The sequence below is a fragment of the Hylobates moloch genome, unplaced genomic scaffold (genome assembly GCF_009828535.3).
Source record: "Hylobates moloch isolate HMO894 unplaced genomic scaffold, HMol_V3 SCAFFOLD_4, whole genome shotgun sequence".
Lineage (NCBI taxonomy): Eukaryota > Metazoa > Chordata > Mammalia > Primates > Hylobatidae > Hylobates > Hylobates moloch.
The window spans coordinates 15,452,254-15,474,385 of record NW_026652279.1 but is presented as its reverse complement, the minus strand read 5'-3'; the positions used below and the strand labels follow the sequence as shown (position 1 = coordinate 15,474,385).

At 43.5% G+C, this 22,132-nt stretch overlaps 1 protein-coding gene across 1 annotated transcript in view; it reads left to right on the top strand.

Moving 5' to 3' along the window:
- Window positions 1–12,460: 12,460 nt before the first annotated feature.
- PDZRN3 (PDZ domain containing ring finger 3) overlaps window positions 12,461–22,132 on the top strand; it is a 242,894-nt gene continuing 233,222 nt past the window's right edge. Inside the window, exon 1 of the mRNA XM_032149506.2 lies at window positions 12,461–13,299. Within this exon, the coding sequence (XP_032005397.1) occupies window positions 12,577–13,299 (723 nt within the window). The 5' untranslated portion in view covers window positions 12,461–12,576. The remainder of the gene's footprint in view (window positions 13,300–22,132) is intronic.

The window sequence follows — 22,132 nt, the reverse complement described above, 5'->3', positions numbered from 1 at the left end:
ATTCTCCCAAGCATGGAATTCTAGGCTTAAGTGACTCAGGATACAGACATAAAGTTCACAAGTCCCAAATGTAATGAGTAGGCAACCCCAGTGCTTGACATAAGCAAAGGGAGGATGTGACGTGTGTTTTGAGACTGACAGGCACCAAGGGAGACAAAAGCCTATGGTGTAATTATGCCAAGCATATAATATGATGCAATCACTTTCTGTCTCCAATATGCCCCTCAGCACTGTGAAAGGGCTTTGAATAGCAGAATGCTCCAGACCTGTGTGTCTGTGCCCTTGGAAGTCTGAGAAAGCCATGGCACCTTCTCTTCTTTCAGTCAACAATGCCATGGGCACTTATTGAACATCTACTGTATGCCAGGGACCATGCTCAATCTTGGGGACACAGAGGTGAATAAGACATGAACTTATGACTTCCTCAAACAAATAGCTCTCCAATTGCTGCCTCCAGTTGGTCCCTGTAAACAAAGGATGAACAAATGTTATCCTCATTTGTTAAAAACACATTTTTAGTAATGAGGGCATCTTAACTGGCAAGCTCAGTTATAGGGTTCCTGCAAAGTTCCTTTGGTTTTTTAGTTAGCATGGTGGACACATTTGGCTTTGAAAGACAATGACATCTAGTTATTCACTTTCAAGGAATTGCCTGAAAGCCTACTGGCACCATTTCTTTTTCTAAAGAGAGAGGACATTGCGTTCTTTGCATCTTCATTTGTTTCATGTGCTGTCAAAATCGTTATAGTGATTAACTGGCTAATAAACAGAATAATAAATAACTACAAGAGACAGATGATTCACATGTAACTCTGACATGGCCTCTTCTTATCTTTTGTCCTCTAATTCCTTTATGGCAAAATTTGCCAGAAAACTGCTTCTTATCTTAATATCTTATCTTAATATCACTCCATTTCTCCCTCTGTATCTATAGCCCATAAATAGTCATGTGCCACATAATGACATTCCTGCCAACAATGGACTGAATATATAATGATGGTCCCATAGTTTACAATGGAGCTAAAAACTTCCTATAGCCTAGTATTTACTAAACTGTACTTTTTATTGTCATTCTAGAGTGTACTCCTTCTACATCTTTTTTTCTTTCTCTTTTTTTTTTTGTTTGAGATGGAGTCTTGCTCTGTTGCCAGGCTGGAGTGCAGCGGCATGATCTCAGCTCAATGCAACCTCTGCCTCCTGGGTTCAAGCGATTCTCTTGCCTTAGCCTCCCAAGTAGCTGGGAGGCTCGTGCCACCACGCCCAGCTAATTTTTGTATTTTTAGTAGAAATGAGGTTTTACCATGTTGGCCAGGATTGTCTTGATCTTTTGACCTCATGATCCACCTGGCTCAGCCTCCCGAAGTGCTGGGATTATAGGCGTGAGCCACCACACCCGGCCTCTACTTATTTTTTTAAGTTAACTATAAAACAGCCTCAGGCAAGCCCTCTAGGAGGAATTCCAGAAGAAGGCATAGGTATCATAGGAGAGGACAGCTCCATGCATGTCATTGCACCTGCGTAGGAGAGGACAGCTCCATGCATCATAGGAGAGAAAAGATGTAGAGGTGGAAGACAGTGACACTGATGATCCTAACCCTGTGTAGGCCCAGGATAATATGAGTTTTGTGTCTTGGTTTTTAATAATAAGTCTAAAAGGAAAAAATTTTAAAAATTAAAAATAAGAAAAAGCTTATAGAATAAGGATATAAAGAAAGAAAATACTTTTGTATAGCTGCATAATGTGTTCGTGTTTTAAGCTATTACAAGAGTCTAAAAGTTTTAAAAAATTAAAAAGTTTAAAAGTAAAAAAGTTATAGTAAACTAAGATTAACCTATTATTGAAGAAAGAAATTTTTAAAAATTTGGCGTAGCCTAAGTGTATAGTGTTTATAAAGTCTACAGTAATGTCCTAGGCCTTCAATTCACACACCCCTCACTCACTCACTCACCCAGAGCAACTTCCGGTCCTATAAGCTCCAGAGTAAGTGCCTTATACAAGTGTTCCATTTTTCATCTTTTATACTGCATTTTTACTGTATCTTTTTTGTGTTTAGATACATAAATACTTACCATTATGTTACAATACATGTTGTACAGGTTTGTAGCCAAAGAACAGTGGACTATACCCTATAGCCTAGGCGTGCAGTAGGCCTTACCATCTAGGTTTGCAAGTACACTCTATGATGTTCGCACAACAATGAAACTGCCTAATAGTTCTTAGGACACATCCCCTTTGCTGAGCAATGCTGGATTGTAGATCCCTGCTATCTTTGACTTCCATGGCTCCAGGGCAGAGCATCCAGGCCTGGGCCTGGTTTGCAGGTGATGGCTTCAGGAAGCATAGGCAATCCCATCCACTATAATGCTTGCCCTCCTTACAGCCATTCATTTAGTCTTAATGTTATTCAACTCAGTGTGCGCCCTGCACTATGCCAAGCATTTTACCTGTGTTTCCATTTAATCTAGCTCAACTCTATGAAGCAGATACTAATAACATCTCCCTTTTACAGAAACTCAAGTGAAATGAGTGACTTGCAAAGGTTGTACAGCCAATAGGTAGTAGAATCAGGATTTGAATGTAGGTTTTTCTGACTCCCAAGTTCATACAGCGCTACTGTCTCCTTTAAATAATCTTTTTTTTTCCTTTCGAGACAGGATCTCACTCTGACACCCAGGCTGGAGTTCAGTGGCATGATCATGGCTCACTGCAGCCTGGACCTCCTGGGCTCAGTTGATCCTCCCACCTCAGACTCTTAAGTAGCTGGGACCACAGGTGGGTGCCACAATGCTTGGCTAATTTTTAAAAAATTATCTGTAAAGATAGCGTCTCCCTATATTGCCCAAGCTGATTGTACAATCATTTATTGAGCATCTATTTATTATAAGGTCCATATTACTCTATTTTGTTATCATGGCCTCAGTAGTCTGAAGTTCTAATCATTTTTTCTTGCCAAAAAAGCAGCATATTCATAGATAGTTGCGGAAACTAAGACAAACTAAGGCACATGTACCAAATCCAGCCCTTTTGAAAATAAAGTTTTATTAGAGCACAGCCACATGTATTCATTTACATATTGTCCATGGGCTGCTTTTGTGCTACAACATCAGATCTGAAGAGTTGTGACAGAGACCACATGGCCCGCAAAGCTGAGAGTATTTACTATTTGGCTCTTTGCAGGAAAAGCCTGCCAACCCCGATGCAGAGCACAATCATACATATTGTTTCTTTGATGAAATTTTTTCTAACGAACAGACTAATCTTATTCAATGACTCAGGGTTGGTTTAACCATATATACTATTTGCTTAATTCAATGAGTTTTTTATCAAATGCCACAAAGCAAGATAAGAAGTCTATCCATGGGGTACTTTCTGCAAGGAGAAAAAAATGCACCATTCCCAATTAAAGTATGGAATGTGGAGTATCTTTTGGCTCTTCCCAGAAGATACTCATAAGTCTTTGCTAGTCTCTGGAATTGTGTACAATTTTCAGACCACCACTCTTCATCCCTGCCTACCCCATTCCATTTGTAAACTGGTTAATCCCCATCATGGCTAGGCATTTACGACCCTTCTGAAAAAAAAAAAAAAAAGAAAAAGAAAAAACATTCATTACAAAAGTTAGAAACACCTCCTATAGTTTAAAGAACCATCAGAAACTTAGAATAGAGAGAAAATCAGTAGGAGCTCTCTGATTCCAGCTTTATCTTCATCTGTAAACTTGCACAACCCACAGATAAATTATAAGTTACCATAAAGATTCCCACCAATGACAAACTGACTCACTGTCCTTCAAGTCCTTTCATCTTTCTGGATTCCACTTCTAAGGCTCTTTATATTCTGTCAAGATGGAGTGTGATGTTTGCCAGAATTACAGAGAGTATGCCAGCATTTGAACACATTTTCCATTTTACCTGTATAGAAAAATATTACCATTGCTGAAGTTTTTTCCACGATTACTTTTTGTCCCTGTAGAAGTTCATAGCCAGCTTTGTGAAACGTTACATGTCTGTTCCTGCACAACAATGAAAATAGAATGAAAGGTTAAAGTGAACTTTGTTAAAATATAACAAACGATTATCCTAGAAACACCATACTACTGTAGGACTAGTTTTGTTAATATTTTGTTTTGACTTTTTCATTGCCAAGTGCCAGTTTGATCTGGGTACCAAAACCACAGTCTCAGGACACGATTTCAAAGAACAGGAATGTCACATTTCTCTTGGTTGGCTGACATCTGAAAAATGTTCTGCCTGAAGCCCTCCCAGAAGAAAAGGTGTTATTCTTTTGCCATAAAAATGATTTTTAAAAAAATGGCAACAGAAAAACAAAACAAAACAAAGGGCAAACCTAATTTTTTAGTACAATCAAATGACATTTAAATGAAAGCATTGTGTGCTATGTATTATGGGCAGGAGGCTCTCCGGAAGTCACTAGTTTTGAGAGCTGCAACACTGCATCATCTGTGTTCAGATCCCTGTCGACTGATGTCCCTGCCAAAGCAGTTTATATTTTACTGTAAAGAGGCCCCCTGGGATGAAACACTGAACACAGTTCTGGGTATTTGAGGCTCTAGACATCAAGAGAAAGTGCTATCATACTGCAGGGTTTCACATGTCAAATCAATCAGCAATGGGATGGCCCATGGAAGCAGTTCATAATATTCCATTCCTAAAGAGAATGCAATGTTTGAGTGTGACCTGTCTCACTTGAAAACAGAAAGTCGAATCTTTACCACCACCCTAAAATAATACTCAGCACTTGCGTAAAGTCTTCAGGGAGTTCTACATATAAAAATTAGTTAATTAACAATTATTACTGTATGCCAGGTAAACATGGATTATTATTATCATAATTTTACAGACCGAGTAAATGAGAGTGCAGTAGGAGGTGCCAGGAGAAAAATTAAAATTAATGAGTTCCTAGATCACAGGCTTGAGATGCAAGGACTTTAAAGAGCTTGTTTATGTTAAGGAACATACTGTAAATTGATACTTAAATATTGGAAAAGCAGCTTTTCCAAATTAGTTATTAATGAAATTAGTGCTTGTATTTGTATGTGTACATATATGTATGCATGTATGTGTACATATATATTTTTATGATTTTATAACTTCCCAAGCATTTGTGATGATTGAGTTGTCTTATTTTTGATAGGGGAATTCATGTAATCATAAACTTTACGCTTCAGATGTCATGGCTTGATTTTTTTCACCTTACGAATAACCAAGTATCTCTGAGGTTTAAGAACCAAAAAGTGTGTTAGGACCAGGAAATATATGGGTAAATTACAAAGCCAATCAACATGTTTATTGAGTGGCCGGTAGGAGCCAAACAACATCCCTGGTCCTGGGGATGCAACACTGACCAACATTACAGATATCTTTTACACTTTAAAACTTTAAGTTCCACTTCAGAAACTGTACCTTTCATGTGATTTAGCTGAAGGAAGAGGGTGATGACTACTGACGACTCCTGTAATAAGACTATAGTGGACATACTTTTTTTGTCTTTCTGGCATCTCTTTATGGGAAACCCCTGATTCCCTTACCTTCATTTCCTGTGGTCTGGGTGAGAATGTTTCCACTCCCTGGCTCAGGAGATGGCAGAAAACCTAAGGCAGGTCAGGAGTTATGCCTTGAACACTTATTGGAACTATTAGGAAAATAGTGCTCTTTGTGCTAGGGATGATAAGGTAGTGAGATGCAAACATGGACTGCAGAAGCTGTATAACCATGTGGGGATAGTATGCCTGAGAAGGAAGCTAACCCAGGGGAAGGCAGAGCAGATTCTTAATGTGTTCATGTGAGCACCTGGATGCAGCCATGCCTGAAGTCACTTTACTTCCTGGACTTTTTAATGATGTGGCCTATTCTTTCCATTTTAAAAATTCCTATTCACTTTGAATTGGGCTTCAGAAACTTGCAGCCAAAAAGAGTCTGAATGCAATTTAATTCAGTAATCTTTAAACATGTAGCCTTTAGCATGAACAGGAAAATAAACCCTAGTTTAATACAAATAATTTTGAAAACAAAAATAGCTTATGAATGTATATAGACAAATGGAGAATGACACTTGTGTATCTAATAGCCATCAACCCCTTCTTCCTTATTAACAGAACCCTATTACTATTTTTGCACTTTTAGAATAGCTTTATTGAGATGTAATTCATATGCCACAAAATTCGCCCTTTTAAAGAGTACAATTCAGTGTTTTTTAGTATATTCACAGAGTTAGGTAACCACTGGCACAATTAATTTTAGAACATTTCGTCATGTGCAAAGAAGAAACCTCTACCCATTAGCAGTCATTCCCCATTTCCCCCTTCCCCAAGTTTTTGGTAAGCCCTAATCTAATTTATACCTCTACATATTATATATAAATGGAATAATAAACATGTGGTCTCTCGTTTGTTCTTTCACTTAGAATAATGTATTCAATATAAATCCATGTTGTAGTATGCATCAGTACTTCATTTCTTTTTATGGTGAATGGTATTCCATTGCATGGATGTACAACCTTTTGTTTATACATTCATCAGTTGGTGGATATTTGGATTGCTTCAACTTTTTGATTATTATGAATAATGCTGCTATGAACATTTGTGTATGAGTTTTGGGATGAACATGTGTTTTCAGTTCTCTCCATGAGAGGGACTGCTAGGTCATATGGTCACTCAATATTTAACATTCTGAGGAACTGCCAAACTATTTTCCAAAGTGGCTGCCCCATTTTACAATCCCAACAGCAACATGTGGGGATTCCAATTTCTCTGCATCCTTGTCAACACTTGTTATTGTCTCTCTTTTTGTCTTAGGTTGTCATAGTGGATGCGAAGTGATACCTTAGGGTAGAACCTATTAATATTCCAGGAAGCAATGTGCTTTTGTAAAAGAGTACATTTCATAAATGCTGTTGCTGTTGAGATGTAAGAGAAGGTAGTTGGGTGGAGCTTCCAGAAAAGCTTCTGAAGGAAGGGGCAGGCCAACCTGATTAAGTTAAGCTACTTCCCCTAGGTTAATCAGGTTGGCCTTCCCCTTCTTCCTCCATTTTTCTGCCTGGAATGGTCGGCTGTGCAGCAGCTCTCTCTCTCCATGAAATGAGCATAGAAGCCAAACCCTACAGATGGTGGAGCAGAAAGAGAAAAGAATCCTGGGTCCTTGACGACCTGGAAGCCACTATACCAGCCTCAGCCTGCTAACTATGGCTCATATTTTTTTACTTGAGAGAGAAATTAATTTCTAACTAGTTTATTCCATGGTTATTTGGATGTTCTGTTATGCTCAGCTAAACAATTTTTTGTTCCACATGCATGTACGTATGCATGTACAGGTATGTTTATAAATACATAGGTATTTATGTGAACATTTTTATGTATATATACACACGCATATTCTGTACAAAGCCTACCAATTCACAACCAGATAGTGATCTACTTATTCATATGGGAGTTGGCTGTTCATAATTCTGAATTTTGTTATGGGAACAATGTTCTAAATGTTGATAGGTACTCCAACTAGGCCACAGAGGCCTATTTAACTCATACTGTGATACATCTACCTCATGCTGGTAGTACCAACCCACGCTTAAGATCTGAGCAGCAGGAACTTACATGGAGCAGGAAGAGGGAGCAGTTATTTGTTCAATATCTATTATGTTTCTACTAAGTGTTAAATATGGGGGACAGAACGTGACCATGATTGCCCTACTCTGTAATAGAGCGTAATACGTGGCATGGAAACTAGATATTGATGAAGCTGTGCTCCTCTGCTGCCCAAAATACTTGAGTGCCAACCAGCACTAGAACCAATTCAATCTCCTTCCTCCACACGTCCTGCAGGCCCGTGTCCATTTGGTTCTCGCCTACTTTTCTACCCTTGTTTGATTCTTCTCTGCTTGGCTTACTCTGCTCCAAGTTGCAGGCACACTCTGTCTAATTCAAATAGACCATGTGCTTGCTTCGAACCTCAGCACTTTCTCTTGTTCTGCCTGGAATGTTCTTCTCCCAGCTATTGCTGGCTCAGTCTCATCCTTCAAGTGACAACTCACAGTTCCTCTCCCCAGACAGCCCTATTTCAAATGGGCCCCTTTGATTTTTCTCCAGCATGTGAGCTGCTTTTATGGTGTTGACAGCAGTGATTCTCAAACTTTAAGTGCACACAAATCACTTGGTGATCTTGCTAAAAGGCAGATTCTGATTCGGTAGGTCCAAGGTGCGGCCTGAGATTCTGCACTTTCGACAAGCTTCCAGGTTATGCCCATGTTTCTGGTCCCCAGATCATACTTTGAGCAGCATTGTATTAGGGAACTTATCATATTCCATAATCATCTCATTTATTACTCATTTATTGATATCTGCTGTTCCTTTCCCTGAAATGAAGGCTTAAGAGGGGAGGGACACTGCTTATTATTATTATATTTGGTAGCCTTTGTAGCTCCAGTCCAAGAACAGCCTCTTCTTTGCATATAATAGCTACTAAATAATTATTAGATAAATTAAGACATTTCATGTGTGATCAATGTTTCACAAGGGTATGTGCTTGGGGCTGTGGAAACTAATCCCATCTGGAGAGCTGGGAAAGGAGAGCCAGACTTTTGTAGACCAGACTTTTGCTCAAATTTGTAAGAAGTATTTTCGCAATTCTTGTTCTTCTGTATAGCGTCCCTACTGTGATAACTCATCCTGACTTACCAAAGTCTTCAAAAGTCTCCAGAATAGAGAATTACCTTCTCTTCTCCCTACCTTTCAACCCATGGCAAAAGAATGTGTCAGGCCCCAGGATGGCTGACACTGGCTATGTTAACAGGCAAGCAGTCTGACTGAAATGTTTCACACTTGTTTTTGTGGATGACTGCTGTACCTTATTACACTCTGGTGGTACTTTCATTTGGTAAAAGCAGATCCTTATCTAATTGCACAGTGCTGTTTTAGCTAGTAGAATACAAACATCTGCGCCTGGGGAAAAAAATTTTTTAAAAAATGTAAAAACCCTTGACTTTCTTTTTGTTTGTTTTTTCTAGTACTGAAGCCACAAATTATCCAGACCCTAGAGGCAGCTGAGGATTGATACCCAGCAAACATGGAGGGGTGGAGTCGTTATCCATATCATTTGTAAGGGAGTGCCTCCTGAGCTGGAGCTTGCAGAGGAGGGTGCATAATGCTTATGGTGATTAAGAGTGAGGGTTCTGAAATTCTCCTGTTGACATCCCTGACTGGAGGGATACCTTATGTAACCTTATAAAGTACCTACACCTACTTAGATATCTTATGTAACCTCTATAAACCTCAGTTTCTCCGTCTGTAAAACAGGGCGGACAACATACCTACCTCTCTATGTGCAGTGAGGATTAACGAGACAATGAAGGTCAAGTGCTGAGCACAGTGCTTGATACCTAGTAAGAGTTCCAAAAAAACTGGTAGATATTATTACCGTCTTCTGATTAAACATGCTGATGGAAAGAACACTAAAAACAGAGTTTAAAATCAGAATGGGATCGTGGTGAATATAGAAATAGTATTTTTATTAGGCTTGGGGCCACATTTTGATTAGAAAGTGCAGAATCAGATGATAAAAGGGGTAAGAGCAAGAGGTAGTGGAAGCCACAAAAATAATTTGCAAAGTGACCAATCCAGCAGTCCACAAGGAATTCACCCATATATAAACACTCAGATGTTTCTGGGACGGTTGAGTAAGTATCTAATCCATGTCAGAAAAATCAGCTACTTTTCTCAGGAGGCCTGCCACACCAAACATTCATCTTCCTACAGTTTTTATTCATGTTTATTGGTATGGTGCCTTGAGTTTTCGATTTATAATAACATCCCTCTCTCACTGTGCAGCATTCACCAGGTGGTTCCACAGCCAGCAGAAAATGTGGGCTGACGGCCTTGCCTGACTTCAGTAATGAGCAAAAAGCTTCCTTAAAACTGTGGTTCTCAATATGGCACTGGCCATGTCTGGTTGTCACAACAAGGGATTGTTACTATGTCTAGTGGATAGTGCCCAGAGATGCTCCTAAATATCCTGCAATACAGACGGTAACCACCCCCCCACACACGACAAATAATTACTTGAATGAAAATGTCAGTAGTACCAAGGTTGAGAAACTCTGCCCTCAACTCCTTCTTCCTAATATTTTTGGCTCTCCTTTCTCCTGTCAAGTTCGGTGACTGAAATCATATGCATGGTCTTGCCAGCTCTGACATTGTAGGATTTTTTTGTCTAACCTCCAAGAATTTTGATACTAAAATTAACCAATGAGGAGTGGCACAGACTTTCCTTATGCCTAAAGTGGCCAATCCACAGTAGACTATGGCTTCTGTGGCCTCAGCTGTAGCATTTCAGCAACAACCTCTCAATCTGCCATCTGGGAGACCACCCGAGGGGTGGCAGAACATCTCCAAAAAGAAGTGTACACCCCAAGTAAGCACTAATTTACATTTATGGTGTAGGACAGAACTTCTCTGTTTCTCAAAACCAGTTTGGTTTGAAGATTATCACCCTGTTGACACTAGCTCATTCTGTGAAACTGACAAGCCCACACAACTTTGGTGAAAGAATTTGTTTCCTACCCATTATCTGAGAGCCCATGAGTAGCTTAATGAATATACTGATGGAGGATTCCCTGGCACAAGCTTATCTGAACAAAGGCCAATAATACTCCACCCCATGCAGAATCCTATCAAAGCAATGCGTTAATTGATTAAAGCAATTAAAAGAAAGTCTCCACCACAAATAGGCAACAAATGCCACCAAAACTGATTAAAGAACACTGTCCAGTGATCTCAACCATGCACTGAAAAATCTAGTGAGTGACAACTTTTTAAAGGTCAGTGCGAAACAAGTAATCCTTATGAACATCAAGGCAATTCTTTCACTCTGATGAAGCAGTTAAATAGTGAAGGTCATGGGGCTTTAGCAGCCACATAAAAGAAAGAAGGAAAGCAATTAGACAAAATGGATGCTGTAATCCCACTTTCCAGGCCCCAGAGTCTCGCTGAATACAGAGTTCCTGCTTCACCGTTCAGAACTCTCCCGGTTCACTGTTCAGACACTGGCAGCAGATTCCACATGAGAATTCCATAGCTTGATTCCACTCTCATCAATGCTGACTGCGTGTTTCTTAGGAATGTCTATAGCCTTGGGAGGTAAAAAATAAAATAAAATAAAATCAATGTCTGATGGTATGAACTTTACACCCAGTTTGGAATTCCAAAAATATTCCTCCAATGCTCAGGAGTGTTGCTGAATGCTACCCAGTCAGGTTTGCCGTACTGCAGGGAATGAATGTCCAGATCTATGGATCGCCAGGGTTTTCCAATCAAGTGGGAATCCAAGGACCAGCATGGACTAGCAGCATTGGCATCACTTGGAAGTGCTTTCAGTATGGAGATTCTCGGACCCCGCCCAGACCCACTGTATCAGAACCGCAACCACATTAAAATGTGAGAAATACTGATCTACAGGACCCTACAGGGCACTTTTGTTTTGTTTTGTTTTCTGTTTTGTTTTTATCCTTCTTCCAGCCTGAGTTTCCTCAATGGAAAGATGACAAAGTGTACACACAAAACAAACCAAAACTGAAGGAGGGCAGTTGTTGACATGATCTTGGGGGTGATGAGTCTTCTCCCAGTTCTAACTTCTGCAGTCAGCATCGCTTCTTTTGTAATCGCGGGAAAATAATTTTCAAACGGGGCTAACCCTCTCACAACATTGTACTAATGATCTTTAAAGCGACAGATTTAGAAGCGCTCAGCACCACGCTTGCCACACTGCAGGGCAGACACTTCAGAGGTGTTAGGTGAAGTGGATGGAGCCAGCACGCTGGCCTCTCCCACTCCGACAGCTGGCGAGCAGCTCTTGTCCACCAAAACTTCCCCGGGTAGATTCACCCACCGCTCCCGGAAACCTGCTAAATCCTGGAGGTTCGCAGAACCTCTGGTCGGAACTGAAGTTGCAGCCGGAGCGTCCCGCAGGCTTTGTAACTTTCCCTGGAATGAAATAAATAAATAAAGACCGTAAGTGCTGAGATAGCGGGCCCCAAGATATTTTTAGTCCTCTGCAATCAGCCACTAGAGGAAGCGGGAGAGAGAAGGGAGTAAAAAAGTTTTGATCCGTTCGGGAAGAGGCTCGAAGAGAAACCTTGGGAGAAAGCAGTAGCCTCAGCTCCAAACTCAGCGAGCTTTTCTCGGCTGGCGCTTTGTCTCCTATAGCGTAGACTGTAAAAGAACAGAAAGGAGTTTCCCGAGAGGATTCAGGCTGGCTTCCTGGGCTGGCCTGTCCCTTCTGGCGAGCCTCAGTGTCCTCCCACGCGCTTCTGCCTTCCAGCCTCCTCCCTTTTTCACGGGGCTGGCGGGAGGCATCCGAGGCAAGATGTATGTGCGCTCGCGCTCGCGCAAATACGGCCGGAGGAGTCCTGTTCCTCGGGCATTTTCCGAGGAAGTCTGGATCAATTAGGCTCAGTCCGGGGAGAGCAAGCGAGCGGGCGGGCGGCGCAGCCGGCCTGTCTGGGCCGCCTCGTGGGGAGGGAGGGGGCGCCCGGCCGCCCGGCGGCGACCCCGGGGCCTGGCCGCCACCATGGGCTTCGAGCTGGACCGCTTCGACGGCGACGTGGACCCGGACCTGAAGTGCGCGCTGTGCCACAAGGTGCTGGAGGACCCGCTGACCACGCCGTGCGGCCACGTCTTCTGCGCCGGCTGCGTGCTGCCCTGGGTGGTGCAGGAGGGCAGCTGCCCGGCGCGCTGCCGCGGTCGCCTGTCGGCCAAAGAGCTCAACCACGTCCTGCCGCTCAAGCGCCTTATCCTCAAGCTGGACATCAAGTGCGCGTACGCGGCGCGCGGCTGCGGCCGGGTGGTCAAGCTGCAGCAGCTGCCAGAGCACCTCGAGCGCTGCGACTTCGCGCCCGCGCGCTGTCGCCACGCGGGCTGCGGCCAGGTGCTGCTGCGGCGCGACGTGGAGGCGCACATGCGCGACGCGTGCGACGCGCGGCCCGTGGGCCGCTGCCAGGAGGGCTGCGGGCTGCCCTTGACGCACGGCGAGCAACGCGCGGGCGGCCACTGCTGCGCGCGAGCGCTGCGGGCGCACAACGGCGCGCTGCAGGCCCGCCTGGGCGCGCTGCACAAGGCGCTCAAGAAGGAGGCGCTGCGCGCTGGGAAGCGCGAGAAGTCGCTGGTGGCCCAGCTGGCCGCGGCGCAGCTCGAGCTGCAGATGACCGCGCTGCGCTACCAGAAGAAATTCACGGAATACAGCGCGCGCCTCGACTCGCTCAGCCGCTGCGTGGCCGCGCCGCCCGGCGGCAAGGTAGGCGCCTGCTGCCCGCCCCGACCTCCAGCCAGGATCCCTGGGGATCCAGGGCCCCGCCCCATCCCTTTGGGTACGGGGACCCGAGCTTCCCGGGAACATCCTTGCTTCCTCCCTCTTCTTCCACTGCTTACCAGCTGTATCACTACTTGCAGGTCGCTGAACCTGCCTGAGGTGGAACACTGTGGTCCCTTATAGTCTAGACGTAACCGGTAAAGTATAGCTGCACAGCTTCAGGGGTTCTGGAAGGACGAAAAAGAATCCACAAGCAAGTGTAGGATGAGAATGAAGAATGCAGCTCCAGAGCCAAAACTGCGTTCAAAGGCTTTGCTGCTCAGACCAGCTGGGGGATCTCGGGCAAGTTGCTTACCCTCTAGAGGTCAGAAACCTATAGAATGACACTCAAAGAGGAAAGATGGACACATTGGGTAAATTGTATCCGTGCATCCTCTAGGATTCCAGAAAAAAAATAAAGGGAACCCACAGCCAGTGTAGATTAAGTTAAGAAGGATACCAGAAGAGAGGCCTCTGGGGTAAAAGCTGAATGCAGGCGTGGGCTTTGCAGCCAACTAGCTGGCTGACCTTGAGCAAGCTGCTTAACCTCTCTAAAGTTGGAAACTATGGTCCCTAGAGACGTGGTATACAGAGTAAAAACAGCCAGGCACCTCTGCGGTATTCATCCAGGGATTTCAGAAAGAATTAAAGGAGCACTCTGCCCCCAACAAGTATAAAGTAATAATTAAGTGTGAGTCCTCTGGAGTTAAAACTGTTTTCAAATCTGGGCTTTTTGCTGACCAGCTGGGTGAACTTCTGGCTTAATTCCCAGGTCCCTCAGTTTCCCTCAGTGCGAAAGGTTTTTGTCAGGCTTCAGGGAGAGAGTTTAGTAGAAGGGCCTGGTACTGTGCCTGGCAGAGAGTGAATAAATGCTCAGCAAGTGTTACCTACAATTATTTTTAACATCTCCACCTGAGCAGTCCCCTTGAGCGAGGGTTTACTTTGCTCCAGGCTGGGTGCTGCATTCTTCCCAGTCATTTCCTTTTTAATCAAGTGAGGTTGGTGTGACCCTTCGCATTTAGTAGATGAAAAAACTGAGGCTCATTAAGGGGCAGTTTCATGCCTGGGTCCCAGCTTTTGGGTGCAAAGCTGCATGTCGAACGTTTGTGTGCCCATCTTTCCAGCCCACGTTCTATAAACTATCATGTTGCTCCTCAGTGCAACCACAAGTGCCATTTATTGAGCGTTTATTAAGTGCCACCAACAATAGGAAGTACTTTACATGCATTACCTATGTTGTCCTTTGAGATGAGGGAACAGACTCAGAGAAGTTATAGAACTTGTCCAAAATTAAATAGTGACTTAGGGAGCAGAGCTGGATTCAAATTCTACCTCAGAGTTCTCAGTTTTGGGGCATATTGGCATTTGGGGCCCCATAACTCTTAGTTGGGAGGGGAGGTACTGTGCTGTGCATTGTAGGATGTTTAGCAGCATTCTTGGCCTCCCTCCCAAGTCGTGACAATCCAAATATTGTCAAGTGTCCTCTGGAGGGGCAAAGTCGCCCAGGTTGAGAACCACTGGTTTCCCTGATTGCAAAAGCCACATTTTCAACAGCTGGGTACTTCTGCCTTCCTGCGGAGGGGCCTGGGCCTGCTGCCACTGCTCTAGTTGCCTGCTCCAGATGGCGTGGCAGAAAGGGGAAAATATTTGCCCGAGGCTCCCCCAAGGGCCTGTGTCTGCTTTGCCTCCCCCTGCCCTCTCCCAGCCCCCTTTCCATACGTGCACACCAAGCCTGCAAGTTTTCCGACCTGGCCCCCCTTCCTGGCCCCTGGCCTGCCTGTCAGCTGCAGTCTCAGCAGCTGGCCAGCTCTGGGCGAAGGGCAAATATTTACAGCTCCACAGCTCACCCAGGACCTCACAGGCACACAAAAGACTGGTGTGAGCCTTCGAATCACCCAAACAGAGGGCAAAGCTTGGTCTTCAATCAGGCGCCAGATTTAGGGTGAAGGAGTTCCCGAGTTTCTACTGTTTATGCTGTCATCTGGACTTCCTTCATCGTTTTAAGTGATGCTTATTTATAAATAAGCCATTCAGTGCCCCAGAGTTTATGCATCATTTATTGTTGAGCTAGTTTATTATTTCTTCTTAACTTTCTGTTTTCTTTCTGGAGTGTTTGGGTAAAATCTCTCTCAGAATCAAAAATATGATACTTGAATCAAAACTGTGGATATTTTTGAGGCTCTGTTGGGTTAGTGGGTAGCATAAAGAAGGATGTTAAGCTTAGGGACAGGATGTTGATTTTGAACTTATGGAGAAAGGTTTGTTCTGGAGTTGGAGCCCTGCTTGGAACTTTGACGAACCTCAGTGCCAGCCTTGAGAACAGCAAAGGATGTTCTAGCCCAGAAGCTGCCCTAGATAGGCCTCAGACCCAGGCTGGCCTCAGCTGAGGCCTTAGGGAAGCTTGCTGTCTCTCCTTGCCCCGAAATTAACCCTCAGTGGCCCTTACTGAACGCTTTTGCTGTTCCTGGGCCAACCATAAAACTCCTCCCATTGGAAGCTGTTTAAGAACTTGTTTATTTCGTTGGGCCGGCTCTCTGCTCCTGCTGGGTACTGTTTATGCACTTCTAAAAGGCAGAAGGATTTGTATGTCCTGGAAACTCGCATGTGCAACATTTTTATTTTCTTTTTAAAATAAGCCCTAATGTTTGCTTCTCTGTTATAAGCTGAAGGAGATTAGAAACACCTAGATTTTCAGTACCAGCTCTTCAGCAGCCTAGAACTTGCACAAATGATGTGGCATTCTTTAAATTATCTTAGGTTTCAGTTTTTTTGACACCTGCTGAGCGCTTAGGGTTTGTTAGTGCTGTACCAGCATAGATGTTGTCTCTTCTGTTCTACCGTGTGAGCTATATTAAGGATTCTCAAGGCTTAGCGTGATTGGAGTCACTGGAGAGCTTAACATAGATTCCTTAGTCTCACCCCTAGAGATTCTGATCCATTAGGGCTGGCCAGGGGCCTGATACTCTGCATTTCCAATGAGCTCCCAGATGATGCTGGTCCTTTAAGTAGCTGCTAAGCTAGACGAAGAGCTTACGCTCAGGTAGATATAGACCAAACATGTATTGGTCTTCACACAGTCATGGTTTCACTGATCATTGTCTAAACACCTTCCTAAATTTCTTAAGACCAGGATAAAATTTTAAAACCCAGACTGCCTGGGCCGGGCGCGGTGGGTCACGCCTGTAATCCCAGCACTTTGGGAGGCCGAGGCAGGTGGATCACGAGGTCAGGAGATCGAGACCATCCTGGCTAACACAGTGAAACCCCGTCTCTACTAAAAATACAAAAAATTAGCCGGGCGCGGTGGCAGGCGCCAGTAGTCCCAGCTACTCGGGAGGCTGAGGCACGAGAATTGGCATGAACCCGGGAGGCGGAGCGTGCAGTAAGCCGAGATAGCACCACTGCACTCCGGCCTGGGTGCCTGGGTGAAAGAACAAGCCTCCGTCTCAAAACAAAAAACAAAAAACAAAAAAAACCCAGACTGCCTAGCAGTTAAATGACAGATAATCATAGCCTAGACAGGCATCTCTGATCTCACTGAGGCCACATCTGAGCTGCAACAGACTTGGGATTACTACACTTGAGTAAGTTAAGGAGTTCTGCTCCCAGCCTCAGTTTCCCACCCTGACTTACCCCTCTATTCTTAGCGCAAAAGCACTCCATAGCAAACATCTTTTTTGCTTTTCTTTCTGGGAAAGGAACAATTCTGGACATAACTTTCCTTGGATTGATTGAAAAACTTGAGATACATCCTCGATACCTTTTGTTCTTTAACCTCCCATCCAGTCTGTCTTTGAATCCTGTGGATTTTACCTCCTAAATACATTTTGAATCTATTCATAGCTCTCCAGCTCACTCAAATGACCACCTTGGTCCAAACCAGAGTTTCTGAATTAGCACTACCAACATTTTGGAATGGATCATTCTTTGTGGGTGTGTTGGTGGTAGTGGTGATGGGGGTGGGAGGCTGACCTGTGCATTGGAGGATGTTTAGCAACATCCCTGGCATCTGCCTACCTACCTACTAGAGGCTAGTAGCACTTTCCAAGTAGTATCAACTATATTTCTGGATGTTGCCAAACATCCTTGGGGGGCAAAACTGGCCTTTGTCTCAAACACTCTTGCCTGGACCATAACTCTTTCCTCTACAAATCTTCTTGCTCCTCTTCAGTTCCTTCTTTACCTAGCATCAGGAATTAATCTCTTAGAAATGTGTATCTTTTATCACTCTCCCTCAAGCCTCCTATGCTGTCCCATTTCTCTTGGTTGGCTATAAGGTCCAACATGCTCTGGATCCTACTGGTTTCCACCTGCCTGGATTCTTCTCCCCTTCATCCTCTTCTCATGTCTCTGAGAGTCGATGCATGTGCCCCTAAGCTCCTTTTTGCCTCCAGGACTTTGCACTTGCTCTTCTATATACCTGGAACAATCTTACCAAGTACTCTGCACTAAATAACCTGCAAATTTTCCACCTCTCCCCTCTTGCCCACAGCCTTTCTGTCTGCACGTAGGATTTGCATGTCACTAGACAATCATTCTTTCTATTCTCATCTCAGCTCAAGCATCACTACCTGTAGGAAGCCAGGCCTCTCGGACCTCACAGACTACATCTGGTGCCTTGAGACTCTTACTTTGGTTATCCTCCTGCATGGCATTTATCATAGCTGTAACTACATAAGTGGAAGAGTCTGTCTTGTCCAGTGCCATGTCTATGGCACTAATCCATCGCCATGTGCACTGTAAGCTCTTGATATGTATTCATTTGGTGATAAGTTCGAGATTGAAAGGCCTGTCTTGGCAGTCATCAAAACTTTTCAGATTGCTAACCAAAAGTGGGCTCGTGTTTAAAAAGAATGAGTTTCTCCGTGATGCCCCAGTTAACAAAATTGTTTCCAGGTTTAGGGGAGGCATTATTTTTGTTCCACTAGATCCACCCAGATCAAGTTTTATAAAGCCCCAAATCCCGGAAACTATGTTGTCCTTTTCAGAACTGGAAATAAGTAAATCTGATAGACAATTGTATCAAAAGGTGTTCCAGATGTCCAAACACTTTGTAATGTATCCATTAGAGTATTCACCATGAAGTAAATTTTGTTTCTGAAAAGCTCCTGCTTAGAGCCATTCCATAGTATATCTAACAAAACAGCCCACTTCTGCTAAAAAAAAAGTTATAGATTGTCACTTCTATTTCATTTCTGAGATTTATAAGGAAAATTAGGATTTGGTTTACAAATATGTTACCCAGCTACACTGGGTTAAATGAGTATAGCCAGACAATTTGAATTGGCAATTCTTTTGAGATTTGTCTGTAAGTGGCTCTTTCTGTGTTCAGAAATGGTGCTTGCCTTACTATAAAAATATTTGATGAGTAAGAATCTATTTATAAGGCAATTATGCATTGGACCGTAGACCAAGGAGCTTAAAAGGAAAGAAAATAATATTCATTGAGTTCCACTGGGTGCCGTACACTTAAGGTGCTTTCTGTATGTGCAAATGTTATCTTCTCCATGTTCTTCATTAGATAGACCTCTTTTTTTAATGGGAGTGGCAGATTATGAAAGATTAAGGCTAGAAGTTAGATTCTAAATGTAGAGCTGGGATTTGAACCCAGTGTTGCCCATCTCCGAGCTCACACTGTTACCAAAATAAGAAAAGAATTTTTTCCTGGGGCAGTGCCCTTCTCTGAAGTCTCACACAGGCTTTCAAAGCACCATTATTATATATGCCAAGTACTGTTTGGATTGGAGGTGTACATGCATTATTTTATTTCATCCTCAGAAAGACCCTGTAAGATAGGTGCTCTTACCCATGACTCTTTCCTTCCATTTTACCGATGAAAAAAAACAGAAGCTCAGAAAGTTAAATAACTTGCCAAGTGTCCTCCACTGGCTCATGTGAGTTTGCCTGTTGGCTTCTGGTCCATGAAATGTTTTCATCCCATACCATGTTCCCATTTACATAGGGCCAGTGTAGAGCACATGGAGTACAAAAGAAAACAGATCCTGGCTGTGAAAGAGATTTAGGCCGGGCGCGGTGGCTCAAGCCTGTAATCTCAACACTTTGGGAGGCCTAGCCAGAAAGATCACTTGAGGTCAGGGGTTTGAGATCAGTCTAGCCAACATGGTGAAACCCAGTCTCTGCCAAAAATACGAAAATTAGATGTGCTGGTGCACACCTGTAGTCCCAGCTACTGGGGAGGCTGAGGCAGAAGAATCGCTTGAACTCTGGAGGCAGAGGTTGCTGTGAGGCAAGACCAGATCGTGCCAGTGCACTCCAGCCAGGGCAACAGAGTGAAACCCTGTTAAAAAAAAAAAAATAGAGAGATTTAGGCAAAAAGATGATGTCCTGGATGAAATATGAGCACGTCTTTAATTTTTATCCTGGTAATTTTAAGAGTGGTTAACAGTAGGAATGAAGTGAAGTTCTTCCAAATGTATGCTGCCGTTTAGCTCCTCACATTCTCATACCCCTAGTGCCAGGCCCTGTGGTAGGCACCGTTGGATAGAAAGGTAAAATTGAGCAGCTTTAACCAAGGGAATCAATCAGACACCCACGTATGCCTTTGAAAGCACAAGTCTGACTATTCTTTGCTCACCCAAGCTTTTATGCCATGGGTTAGCCTCTGTCTCCCCTTGACTAATAGTGTCCTAATAAGCCTGTTACAATAAGAAAGGGAAGTGGTATAACATAACGATTACTCTTGTAAAGAAAATAACTACCAGATGGACCTGAGCAGCCATCTTTCTCACTCATTCCATCCATATATTTACAGGGAATTTAAAGAGTAGAGGCACTGCGTAATCTTTGTATGTTGCAGGGCTTGCAGCCACCCCATCCCCAGGAAGGGCAGTGATGAGCTTTTTCCCTGGCATCAGCAGTGTGTGTGCAGAGAAGAGTGCTGGGCAGGAGATCACCCCTAGTATTTTGCTAAAAGCTGTTTTTAGGTGCTCCGTGTCTTTGCTGTGTTTGGATGGGTGAGGGATGAACTCCCGTCGGATTGTGGGTCAAGGTTAGATGCAGGCCTTGGGTCCACAGGCTGACTCCAAGGTACCCTGAATAGAGCTAGTGTATTGTATGTGGTTAGTATCCATATCCTGGGATCAGCAATACTGGGGTTCACGTGTTCTCTTTGCCCTGTTGTTGAGGGCCCCTGGGAGGCTCTTCTAACCTTTAAGCCTTAATTGCCTCACCTCTAAAATGGGATCATAATATGCCTGTTGTTAGGGTTGTTATTAAGATGAAATGAGATGGTGTACATAAGGGCACAGTAAGTCTTATCAAGCATTTCTTGACCATCTATTAAGTGCTGGACACCTGTAGGATTTTAACATTTTTTTCAAATAAATCACTGAAGAAAGTTTAGGAATTTAAAGTGGTTGTTATCTAGAAGAAAAGAGATTGTTACTCAAAGATTCGGTTTCATTGTAAGCCTCCTGCTGCCCCTGAGTAACCCATTCTCTGGATTTCTATCCTCTGTTTTGCAATGGTGGAAATGTGTGAAAGAGGGATATTCAAGTTCGTTTGGGCTAAGATGTAAAGGTGGAGGGCTAAAGCTTATGAGTAACATGTGGGTTACAGAGTTGTTGATGTTTTTTCCACCCAAATGAACAAAGCTAAGGAGAGACTGGCCAGACAAACCTCCTACCTTCATGTAAGCAAGTGCTCTTACGGTTTTATAGATGAGTAGCCTCTGCTTTCTATCTTCGTCTATTTGTGTTGATATGAAGAAATACCTGAGGCTGGGTAATTTGTAAAGAAAGAGGTTTATTTGGCTCATGGTCCTGCAGGTTGCACAAGAAACATGGCACCAGCTTCTGCTCAGGTTCTGGTGAGGGCCTCAGGCTGCTTCCGATCATGGCAGAAGGCAAAGGCTAGCCTGCATGTGCAGAGATTACATGGAGAGAAAAGAGGCAATGGACAGAGAGAGGAGAGAAGTTCCAGGCTCTTTTAACAACCAGCTCTTGCAAGAACTAATAGAGCAGAGCTCACGCACTGCCCACCACCACGCTGGGACAGCAGTAATCTCTTCATGAGGTGTCCACCCCCATAACCCAAACACCTCCCATTAGACTCCACCTCCAATGTTGGAATTAGATATCAACATGAGATTTGGGGGGACAGTCATCCAAACTATAGCACTTTTTTTTTTTTAATTTAGGGAAGAAAATGCTTCTAGTTGGTAATTTGATGTATACATTTGAAAACCACTCTGTCTTAGTCCATTTAGGCTGCTGTAACAAAAATATGAGAAATTGGATAGCTTATAAACAACAGACATTTATTTCTCGTGATTTTGGAGGCTAGGAACCCCTAGATCAAGGTGCTAGCAGATTCAGGGTCTGGTGAGGACCCACTTTCTGATTCATAGATGGCTGTCTTTCTGCTGTTGTGCTCACATAGTAGAAAGGGTGAGGGATCTCTCTTGGGCCCCTTTATAAGGGCAGTAATCCCTAATCACATCCCAAAGGCCCCACCTGCTAATACCATCACTTTGGGAATTAGGATTTCAACATATGAATTTTGAGGGCACATAAACATTCAGATCATAGCACACCCCATAATTAAGGGGAAGTGTTAAGATACTGTAACACCTTAAAGGTTTGTTGGTGTCATTTTTGGTGAAGCATTGCTTGTGGTTGTTCACCAGAAAAGCAGATGAGTCAGTGACAAAAATGAGAGAGAAAATTTGAAATCAAGCTCATGGAAATAAAAAATTAGACCTTTATGGATTTTTTTCACGTTGTGTAAATATAGTAGCAGACTTTTTTAAACTAGGAAA